The 11,818-nt window shown below is 54.5% G+C and overlaps 1 protein-coding gene across 1 annotated transcript; it reads left to right on the top strand.

Annotated features, from left to right (window-relative positions):
* Window positions 1-2,929: 2,929 nt before the first annotated feature.
* LOC115638240 lies at window positions 2,930-11,496 on the top strand. The gene is made up of 2 exons (XM_030539824.1): window positions 2,930-3,007; window positions 10,007-11,496. Exon 2 carries the CDS (start codon window positions 10,018-10,020, stop codon window positions 11,044-11,046), a length of 1,029 nt encoding a protein of 342 aa, XP_030395684.1. The 5' UTR covers window positions 2,930-3,007; window positions 10,007-10,017; the 3' UTR covers window positions 11,047-11,496.
* The last annotated feature ends 322 nt before the right edge of the window (window positions 11,497-11,818 follow it).

Below are 11,818 nucleotides of genomic sequence, written 5' to 3'. Positions count from 1 at the left end.
AGTCAATCCCTGACCAGGTTCCCTGCGCCAGTCCCTGGGCATGGCAAGGGACAGCGACCCAACCAGGGGATTGGCAATCCTGGCTGCTGGAGACATCCATGCCCATCGGAGCCAGTGGGAGATGGGTCCTGCCCCCCAAGTACCCCCTAAGTCCCAGGGCCTGGGGTTAGGGCTAGGGCTTGAGGGACTGCCTGGGACTTGTTGGCATCTCCCCTGGGTTTTTGTCCTACTCCCTGCAGTGTGTGTGTGCAATGTGTAGGAGTGCTTTTGACAAGTCTGTGCGTTGTGTGTATATCTGTGAGCAGTGTGTATATCTGTGCAGGGTATGTGTGTGTGTGTGAGTGTGCATATTTGCAAAGCATGTGTGTATGCATGTGTGAATGCATGTGTCGGGGGGGTGCTCTCAGTGTGTGCTCTCTATGGCTGATCTGGGCCTTTCTCACCAGCTGACCTTGTCACCATCTGATCTCCTGATGTGTCCTGTTGGAGTAGGGGAATTGGGCTGGCTGGCCCAGGGGGATCTGGGACAGGCCGGGCTGGCTGGGTCCAGGGGTGGGAACTGGGTGGGACGGGCTGGCTTAGCCCAGGGGGCTCTGGGGTAGACCAAGCTGGCTGGATACACTGTCCAGTCTGACGCTGTTTCTTCTATTTTTCCCCCCTGACCAGCCTGGACCCCACAAATAATGACCAGGGAGGGACTGACTCCAGGAGCTCATTCCCAGCCACCCCTCTCCACTAGCACCAGCTATGGGGGCTCTGCCGAGCCCCTCTGCGCCAGCTCCTGTCCCATTCACCATGCAGTGTCCCCTGGTGCTTACAGGGCTGGGGTTTTGACACCATCCAGTCCCAGGGCAGGCCCAGATCTGGCCCTAAAGGGGCTAACCCAAACTCCATCAGCCTGGACCAGCCCCAGCCCATCCCGGGCAGGGAGCGAGGCCTGAGGACCTATTCTTTGCTGCTCAGTCCCACTGGCTTGCCGGGGGTCGGTTGGTGGTTGGGACATTGCTGGATCGCTGCCTGTGGTCTGGGGCAGGCTGCTGTCCCTGGGATGGGGGAGGAAACACTGCACACACAGGGGAAGTTTCCCAACCTGGGATGGTGCAATGGGCTAACAGTTGGTGACTCCACCGGGCAACAGGATATGCCAAAGGCTGCTCGTTCCCCGCTGTTACTCAAAGAGCCCTGCTCCCGCGTGGGGTGTCGTTATGGTGTACGGAGAAAGGAATGATGCCAGCTTAACACACACACACCCATCTAGACACACACCCAGACATCCCCATCCACAGATGCCACACACCAGTACCCACACACCCATCTACACGCCACGCTCGGCCCCACCCAAACACAAACACACACACACACACACACACACATCCAGCGAGAGAGGCAGAGACCCTAGCCATAGAGCGGGGCAGCAGCCCTCAGTCCAGCCAGCTTGGCCTATCCCTTCCCCTTGGCCCAGGTCGGCCCACTGGCCCAGTTTGTCCATCCTCTCCCCGCCTGGTTTATGAACTGTAAGCTGGTAACACAAGGACACAGTGTCCCTAACACTGCTTGGGCTCTTTACTCAGGGAACTAGCTGTGCTGGACCGGCAGCTGGGCATTCCAGTCCTGTGCACACAGACTGACTGCCAGGGGCCTCCTTCCAACTCCTCCCTCCTGCAGCCTAGCTCGTCCAGCCCATTGCCATGTGGGTCGCTGCCTCCCACGGCCCAGCCAGACTCATCTCCCTGCCCCCCCCACCCAAATTGGCCCCTCGTCCCAGCCAGCCTGATCTATCCCTGCTCCCCCATGGATTGCCCCTCAGCCCAGCCACCCCAGTTTCTCCCTGTCCAATAGGACACATCAGAGGAGTACTTAATTTGTAATCAAAGAGGTGTCTGGGCTCGAGCAATTATTTTACATTCTTAATTGCCACAACAAGTCCAGAGATGCTGGGGCTCAGCCCAGCCAGGCCCAGATGTGCCAGGGGTTCTGAACTGCCAGACTCAGAGGTGCCGGGACTATGAACTACCAGGCCTGGAGGTGCCAGCGCCATGAATTGCCAAGGGCCAGAGGCAAGGGCAGCTCCAGGCACCAGTGCTGCGAGCGCGTGCCTGGGGCAGTAAGCTGGGAAGTGGGGCATGCCGGTCGTCGTGAGGGTGGCAGTCAAGGAGCCTTCGGCGGCGTTTCTGCGGAACGTCCGCTGGTCCCACGGCTTTGGTGGCAATTCGGTGGCGGGTACACTGAAGTCACGGGACTGGCAGATCACCCGCAGAACCACCACCGAATCCACGGGACTGGCAGGCTCCCTGACTGCCATGCTTGGGGTAGCCAAAAACATAGAGCCACCCCTGGCCAGAGGTACCAGAGCTCTGAAATGCCAGGCCCAGAGGTGCCGGGGCTCTGAACTGCCAGGGCCATGAACTGCCAAGGGCCAGAGGTGCCAGGGCTTGAACTACCAGGGTCAGATGTGCTGCGCTCTTGTCTGGCACACTGCACCCCCATGCCCCCTTGCTGAGCCCAGTGCCTTCAGTTCAGCTACAGCATTGCAGCCTAAAGACTCAGTTGTGAGCCAGAGGCAGAGCCCGAGGTGCCCCCAGTGCTGAGGCCCTGCCCTGGCAGGTGACATAGGCCCACGTGATCCCAGCATGCGCCCTGCACCCCATACTGCAGAGGGAGGTAGAAACCTCCAAGGGCCCTGCCAGTCTGAGTGGGGGAGGGGGTGTCTCTCCCCAGTCCCTACCCCAGATCTGGCCATCAGTTGGCCACCATGAGCCTGTGAACCAGGCACCCCAGCCAGGCATGTGGAGAGAGGACTGCCCCACAGCACCCAGCCTGGTGCCTGCTTCCCGCACTACTCTCCCTCCCCCACCAGTGTCTCTGGGGCCCTCAGTGGGAGCAACTTCCCCTTCCAACCGCACCACGACCGGCTGCCCTGCCAGGCTGTATAGAGGGGAAGGAGAGCCGAGGACTCTTAGTTCTGCTGGCAGCTGGATCCATCTCTGACAGGAGCCCCAGGAATTGGGTGAGCTGAGAACAGACTCCAGCCAGGGGGGAAATGCAGAGGGAGGGCCACTACGGATTGACCCAGGGGCTGGGAGCAGAATCCAGCCCTGACCCCACTGCATTCAGGGGTAACTCTAGATTGATGCTGGGACTGCTGAGATAGAATCTTAGCAAGAGAATGAAAGGAACATTGGGGGACATCTGGAGTCAGGACTCCTGGGTTCTAGCCCTGGCTCTGGGAGAGGAGTGGGGTCTAGTTGTCTGGTGGGGTGGGGCTGGGAGACAGGACCAATGACACAACTGACAAACAAGTGACAGTGGCAGGCTGGGGCTGTGGTTCAGATTCTACACTGGGATTTAGGAGACCTGGGTTTCATTCCCTCTTAGGATGGGACTTTTAAATGCCCTTCGGGAGTCTGCAGGCTAAATCCCAGTGTATTCCAATGAGACTTGGGCATCTTACTGGGAGCACCAAAGCCAGCCTTAGCTACTCCGTGCCTCAGTTTCCCCCGTGCAATGGGGGCTAATTACCCTTTCTCTATCTGCTTGGTCCCTTTACCCTGTAAGGGCTAGATTCACAGAGGCACTTTGGCACTGGGATGCTGACAGTCATGTCTCCTGACTTTCAGTGCTTAGAAACCCCCTGGGATCCACCAAGGCTACGTTTGTCGCCCAGGCTCCCTTTATGATGGGTGGGGGAGGTAGCGGCTCAGAGTGGGATTTCCCAAAGCCAGTGGACTAAGTGGGGAACTGCTGGGGGCAGCTAGTGGAAGAGGCTGAGGAGAGGAGCGTGAGCCAAGCCTCTCGGAGTCTGGCACCTAAGTCTGAGCCTGTGGGGAGGCGCCCATACGGGGCTAGAGGAGCTCTGTGCCCTTGAGTTGACCTAAACTCCAGAACCCTTTGCAAAGCTGACATCAGCTTTGACGCTAGCAAGCACAAAACCTGTCAAAGAGAAGACAGATCAATGCTAAGTCTCGATATGGGTAGGGAGCGTTTTCACATCCTGACCGGTACGGAGTGGGGCTACCACACCACATACAGGAACGGCACAGAACAAGCACAGACAGGTGCACGACAGATCACGCACCCTCAAGCCTGTGAACAGATCTGCTCCCAACACACACAGTCTCCGATGCATGTATGTGACGTGCACCTTCCGCGCAAAGCGAATGTGCCACGAGAGGGTGCAGAGGAGAGCCAAGAGAATAATTAGAGGGTTAGAAAACCTGCCCTCTAGCAGTACAGTCATGGAGCTTAATCTATTTAGCTTAACAAGGAATATGTTAAGGGGTGACTTGATCCCAGTCTACAAGTACCTACGTGCGGAACAAATATTTGATAACGGGCTCTTGAATCCAGCAGAGAAAGGTCCAACACGATCCAACAGCTGGAAATCGAAGCTAGACAAACTCAGCCTGGAAATAAGGGGTAATTTTTTAGCAGTGAGAGACACTAACCATCGGAATCATTTACCCAGGGTCATGGTGGAGTCTCCATTGCTGGCCATTTTTAAATCAAGACTTTCCGACCGCTCTGCGCTAGAAGTTATTGTGGGGAAGGTCTCTGGCCTGCGCTCTATGTAGGTCACAAATCCCGAATCTGAGGAGATTTTAAATTGACATTGATGAACTAGAGTGAAAATGGGGCAAAATCTGAGGTGGAGACTAAAGAAAGGGTCAATAATGTGAGAGAAAAGGGGAGAAACCTGCCTGGATTTTATACGCATCAGTGATAAGCAGGAGAAATGGGGGAGAATTTTCTCACTATTGGAGAGACAAGTGGCCAAATCTGAGGGAATTTCATTAGCTCCCCCTCCCCCTAGCACCAGCTCGGCTGCCCCTGGGAGTCCCTGGCTGCACAGAGATAATTCAACCCCCCTCATCACCATTTCACACCGTCTTTCCCCTCCCCCCATCTCTGGCTGATTTTCCAGCCCGGCCCTGCCTGACCCATTCCCTGCTGCCAGACACACAGAGGGAAATCCCTCCATGTCCCGCCTGCTCTGTCCCAGCCCGAGCCCCCAGCACTGCCCCAACTGGGGGCAGCATGAGGGCTGCGGCTCCATCACTGTCCAGGTCCTGCCCAGGCACATTCTCCACCTGGGAGCAGTTACCCAGGGCCTGCGAGACCTGCGGCTACTGGGGCCTTTGAGCAGCGCCTCCTTCCTGCCTGCCCCAGCGCTGGCCCCAGCTCTCTCCCGCACGGGTGCCTACGGCTCTAGGTCAGAGGCGGCAGAGCCCGGGGCTGAGTCCAGCCGGAGAAAGTTCCCTAGGGCTGGGCACACAAAGACTTTCAGTGAAAGTCTCTCCCTGGGACAGGCTCAACTGCGGAAGGAGCTGCCACTGAGCCTGGGCTTCCAGCTCCCCCTGGAGGCTACAGTGCTGCACCCCATGTCTGTGTTCATTGTTTTTTCTGCTTTCTTCCTTCCTGTCAGTAGTTCCCCCCCACCCCAATCCCCTTCCTGGCTCCTTCCGCACCGACCTGAGCCAGGTGGGAGATCCCTTTTAAATTGCCTGAGCCCCTGGGCAATTTTCCTCTTTGCCCCGCCCTGTTGGCAGGACCTGGTTAAGGGGCTGATATGTTTGCTAAAGACTGGGACAGACTCTCCCAGCTTCTCCTGGGATCTGGTTTCCTGTCCATTATAGAGTCATTGTCAAAGATTGGGACTGGGTTATTACCCGGTGTGTCCCCAGGCGGTAGAACAAAGAGTCAACGTCACATGTGCGGCTCCCAAGTGCATAGATGTTGTGACTAGAAACAATGCGGTACTGCCCCTCCGTTATAGGTTACCCTCGCCACTGGTTGGCTCCGTTTTGTTAACCCAACGGGCATGAGGCAGCGGCCTCCTTCGCCTCGGCTAACTCCGGGGGTCCATGCCATGGAGTTGCAATCTCAAAGTCTTTGCATTTGCACACGAATCAAAATCCCCTGATGGAAGAGGGAGAATTCTGAATTCTGTGCCCTTTGGGGAGGTGGGTTAATGTCAGTGATGGGAGCACCCCAATGGAGAATTGCATAGCCGCAGGTTGTGGGAGTGGCAGCCCATAGGACTTTTATAAAAAGGATATTGCCCACACTGAGTGGAATATAAGGCTGCTAATGCCACTGTGTCCTTTACTTAACAGGAATCCTGTGGGTGAATGGGTTTGTACATGGAGGTGAACCAGTTTGGCAGAATAAACATTTGTGGAGTGTATTAGGTATTGCCAGAAGAGGACAGAGTTAAGGCTGTGCTGGCATCTTAATTTTTCATTGCCTGCTTTTCAGAAGATTTAATTTTGCCCAGCGAAATGTTTTGTGAGAGGACGACATAGCACCAAGGAACCTTAATGCAGTGCTAAGCTCATTGTTTTGGTCTGCTTTTCCCCACCGTGCTGTTCTCTCACATTGAGTTATTTTACAAGGCAGGAGGAAACAAAGACAAAGATACACTGGGGTTGTGTCCTGCTACAGGCAGGGAGTGCTGTCACGTCCAGACTGGTATGGAATATGGTTACCATATCAGAGCCAGAAAAGGCACGCAACAAGTAACGGCTGGTGGGGGATGTATGCTATCCCCTCCAGCTAGTGGATATAAATACAAGCCCTCCTAGATTAATGTGCGTGCAGCACATTTTTTGTGTATGGTGCACACGCCACCAGATTAATTGCTTCCCTAGAGGAGGGGTGTAGTAAGGTGAGGCCCTGAAACATAAACCCTTATATCAGAGGCCCAGTATGAGGCCTAAGGCCTGAACTAAAGTAATGGTCAAGATGTTGCTAATGTAAGCAGGGAAATGGTCTCGCTATTGGGGGAACTTTCCTGGCTTATACACGACCCCAGTGAAATGGGCTAGTGACAGGATTTGAGTCCTCGCTCCCACTCCCTTTACCCAGAACCCTGCCTGACCTAGAGAGCTCCCCTTCCACTCTCCTATCTGGATGAGTCCTCATAACCCCAGCAAGGCTGGGCCCAGGATTCCTGGGGGGCTCAACTCCCAACCTTGTTGGGGTCCCTTAGGGCAGGGGCTAGGGTGTTGCCACTCTGGGGTGCGCTCTCTGCACTGGATGCTTCCCTGACCCACTGATCATCACATACAATTCAAAGCAAATACAATTTATTAAACAAAAAGCAATTTTTTAAAAATAAGTTAAAAATGGGACAGGTTACAGGAAAACAATTCACCCTGCTCTGTGGCACAGGGCATCACAAACAACAGCTCTGGAACGTAAGGGAAGTGTGTTCCTCACACATCCTAGGCCTCCTTCTCAGGCCCTGGCTGCGCTGCAGGGATGCTGCGGGTTGGACACTTCCTCCGGCAGTGGCCACATGCCCTCAGGGTCTTGGTGGCAGGACCCTTCTTCCCAGTATCACCCTGTCCCATCGGGGTTACGATCCCCTTCAAGTCTGGCCTGCAAGGCATCTCAGCAGGAGGTGTCTCCCTGCGCTGGGCCCGCTGCCCAGGGTCCCCTTCACTCTCCCCAGCTTCTCACACATCTGGTTCCGGACTGCTCCAACCTCAGCTCCACCACTCTGCCTCAGCTCCAGCTCCACTCTGCTTAGCACAACTACTGCTGCTGCTCTGCCTCCAGCTCCTTGGGCTGCTTCTCTGGCCCCCCTGGCTCTGGTTGCCGCTGCTCTGCTCCCAGCACAGGTCAGCTCTTTGGGCTGCTTCTGTGACTCTGCTCTCAGCACTGACCTGCCTCCTGGGCTGCTTTTCTGGCCCCTCTGGCAGGCACAGCTCTGCTCCCCAGCTCAGCTTGGGCCTCTGTTCTCTCCTTAGCTCAGCCCCACTCTGTTCCAGGCAATTCCAACTCACTTGCAGGATGGGAACCTCCAGGGCTCCTGACTCCCTGATTAGCCTGCCTGCCCTGTCAATCAGGCTGACCTAGAGCACTGGTCTCTCCCCATTGTTCCTGGGGACTGTCAGTCTCAGGGTCCTGATTTCCCATCGACCTTTCCCCTTCCTTCTAGTACTGGGAGCTAGCCAGCCGAAATACCCCCGCTGAGTTTTGGTAAAGGGACCCCTTACGCTAATATAAAGCAAAGTTAAGCGGCTCACAGAAGCTGGCAAGGAAAGGGCTGATGTTGCAAAAATATACATACCTAAAAGGTACTGAACACTAGAGATATAAACATATGCTAGAATGGTACCAGAACACTCCGATTCTTGCACATTCCACACAGCTAACAAGGCACAGGCTAACCCATCCTAAAGACAAGGGCAAAAGGGTAATATGATGGATAGAGTTGCTTTGTTCGAATCAACATGTACAATGTGAGAAGCGGCACCTTACTGCCTAGGGGGGTTGCACTTTAATACATCAGGAGTGATGTGTAACGTGTTTGCACCCGTGTATAAGAATTTACCCTGAGGAGTTGTCTCTGTCTGGCTTAGGGAGCAGTGGTAAATCCTGCCACTGATTGAGCCGGTCCATTGTCAGGGAGCACGTATGTACTAGCAGAACTGTAGATATCTGATCCGGGGAGCTAGAGACTTTGTTTTGTTTGACAGTGAACCTGGCCGAGTGCCTTCATACCTTGTCGGAGTCTGTGGTCATTGGGGGTTCTCTCGGGGTGAGCTGTGCCAGCGATTTGTGCAGAGCCGGGGCAGCACACAGAGGGAACACACACAACCAACTGTTATCCACACTGAACAGAGCAGAGCACCACACCGGTGACATCTGACAGCAAGGGATATGTATGGCTCTGTCCTTCCCTGTGCTACTTTACTTCAATTCATCTGATTAGCTACACCCAGCCGTTTGGGCACGTAAACCTTTTTAATATTGATCCACAAGAGCAATTGGCTATATTTCTGTCAGTCATCCTGAGGGGACTGGGAGGAAGGGGGACCCAGGGCAGAGGGGATCCTGAGGGGATGAGGAGTCCCAGGGCAGAGGGGATCCTGAGGGGATTGAGGAAAGGGGGGCCCCTGGGAAGGGGGAATTCTGAGGGGCAGGAGGGTTCCTTGGAAGGGAGAACCCCCCTGAGGGGATGAGGGGAAGGGGAGTCTCCAGGAAGGGAGATCCTGAGGGGATTGGGGGAAGGGGAGACCAGGGAAGGGGGATCCTGAGTGGATTGGGGGAAGGGGGGTCTGTCAAGGTCCCTTCCAGTTCTATGAGATAGGATAAGGAGTCCTTGAGAAGGGGGATTCTGAGGGGATTGGGGAAAGGGGGGTCCCTGGGAAGGGGGATCCTGAGGGGATGCAGGAAATGGGGAATCTGAGGGGATGGGGGAAGGGTGGTCCCCAGGAAGGAGGGACCTGAGGGGATGGGAAAGGGGAGTCCCAAGCAACGGGGGAACAAAGGTTAAGCCATAGCCCATGCTGTCAATATCCCCCTGTACCATGGGAACAATGCTCCTTTATCTTGTCGGGAACATGTGCCAGCCTGGCCCCTGATTAAGTAACCACGGCTTGCTTTCCAGAGCGCCGATCCCCCCATTCTCCAGCTAGCGTCGGAGAGTCATGAGTGCAAATATCCCCCCAAAATCAAGCTCTGAGCTAGGACCCCAAACCCAGACAAACCACTACCAAGGCCTATGTCAAGTGTAAAGAAATCAAAGGGGTTTTATTAAGCTGTCAGCCCCTTTGGGCAGGGCACCACAACCTCAGACAAGTCACCAGCACCCAATCAAAAGAACGACAGCACCGCATGAGGCATATCTTCCCTCAGGGAGGGCCTGGCCGGTGGCAGCTGCTCAAGTGGTCCCTGACCACAGGAAGAACTGGAAATCTGTTCTCCTTCCCAGGCAGCCCCTAGCTGAGCCGGGTTCTGCCCTTGTTACCCCTCGCACCAAGCCTGACACCTGTTGCAGATGTAGCTGGAGCCCACAGCAGCTCATTTACCCTTCACACTGTGGGTTTGTGGGCCCCACCATCCTGGTTTAAGGAGCTTGTAATCTTTTCTGGCTGGATCCTCACTTACTATGTGTATGGACAATGCCTAGCAGAATAGGGCCCTGATCTCAGCTTGGGGCTCCAGGTGCTACTGCAATGCAAAATAACTAATGGGAAGAAACTATTTTATCTTCTAGTGCCAAACACCATGCCTGCGATAGTCCCCAAGAGCAAAGCCCCAGGGGCTGACTTCTGTGGAGTGAACAAATATTACTACGTCGTCCGCTCAGACCTGGGCTGCTACATGAGGTCGACCAGTTTCAAAGAAGGAAAAGATCTGAACGTGTATAGTCTGCACCCCTCCTGCCAGGGTGGGGAGCACTATCTCGCCCACCAGGATGACCTCTTCTACATCATCAAAGGAGGGGCTTATCGCCGTGTGTCCAACATGAACATGGACGCGGAAGCCATAGTCTACAATCTCCACCCCAGTTGCCAGGGAGGAGACCATTATCTCTCAGCCTTTGGGTACTTCTACATCATCTTCCAGAGCAAGGGCGTCTACCGCAGGGTCACTAACATGAACACCAATTCTGATGCTGTCGAATACAGCCTTCACCCATCCTGCAGAGATGGCCTCTATTACTGGGGCATCAAGGACTATTATTATTTCGTCAAGCCCCATGACAAATGGGGGATCCAGTATTACCGAACCACCAATTTCCACGAGAACACGGATGCCGTAACCTATTCCTTCCACCCTGATGTGATCAACTTCCTCCCTGGTGGGCTGGCTATCACCCAGGGTTCAGCTTTTGGCACCTGGGAAGCCATCAAGACCATCTCCAATGATTCCAACACGCCCATCACCTGGAACAAGAAGATCACTAGGAAGGTGGGCTATGCCAAGGAGAAGATGAGCAGCATAGAGCACAACTGGAGCGTGAGCATCTCAGCATCATACCAGTCAGGAGCCCTCACTGAAGCCATTGCCAAGTACCAGTTCTCCCTCACAGCTCAATATGGTGGGAAAAGCGTCAACACGGAGCAGGAAAACTGGAGCGAGGCCACTGATGTGGAAGAGTCTGTCAGTCTGACCCTGCAGCCGAAAGAGAAGATCTACATATGGCAGTACCAGCTGGGCCTGGGCAACAAAAGCATCTTGTTCTGCCGTGACATGAGATTCAACGACAATCCAAAGCCACCTACTGAAGTCCCCCTGCCACCTTCTAACTAGTGATCTGAAATGGGGAGCCCCCAGGAATACCTAAGGGCCCGCTCGCTGCCTTGCGGTGTTGCTAAGTATTGGGGTTGTGGGGGTATATTTAGGGTTAGTATTTTACACAGTCATACGGGCTTTGCAGTGCAGGGCAGTTAGTGAGGTCCAGTCTGCCCTTAGGAATAGCAGCTAGGATTAAGATACAGAGACACAACTCTATGATCTACCATAATGATTGTACCGTGGGCTTCCAGAAAACTGGTTGCCAAGGGGTTTGCAGCTAACATGGCTGGAAAAGCATTTCCTGAGCCAGTATAGACAAAGCATTATTTCACTCTTTGACTAGTAGGATCAATGTTGCAGCGTTCCCACCCAGCTGAGCCATGCTGAGCACATACTATTACTCCTAGGGGGATTCTGCACCAATGTCAGGGTTCCTTCCCCACTCTGAACTCTGGGGTACAGATGTGGGGACCCGCATAAAAGCCCCCTAAGCTTATTTCTACCTGCTTAGGTTAAAACCTGGTACGCTGCCACCACCAAGTGATTTAACAAGAAACAGAGGAAGGACCACTTGGAGTTCCTCTTCCCCCAAAAGATCCCCCCAAGCCCTTACACCCCCTTTCCTGGGGAGGCTTGAGAATAATATCCTAACCAATTGGTTACAAAGTGGTCAAGTTTTAACCTAAACTGGTAGAAATAAGCTTAGGGGGCTTTCATGAGGGTCCCCACATCTGTACCCTGGAGTTCAGAGTGGGGAAGGAACCCTGACATGGTGGCAGAGCGGTCA

The sequence above is a fragment of the Gopherus evgoodei genome, chromosome 21 (genome assembly GCF_007399415.2).
Source record: "Gopherus evgoodei ecotype Sinaloan lineage chromosome 21, rGopEvg1_v1.p, whole genome shotgun sequence".
NCBI classification, from domain to species: domain Eukaryota; kingdom Metazoa; phylum Chordata; order Testudines; family Testudinidae; genus Gopherus; species Gopherus evgoodei.
Note: the sequence above shows the minus strand (reverse complement) of the source record. Positions and strands in the feature narration are given on the sequence as shown.

Bases quoted from the DNA above. Each gene is read 5' to 3' on its own strand.
- LOC115638240 (XM_030539824.1), top strand. From the start codon at position 10,018: ATGCCTGCGATAGTCCCCAAGAGCAAAGCCCCAGGGGCTGACTTCTGT.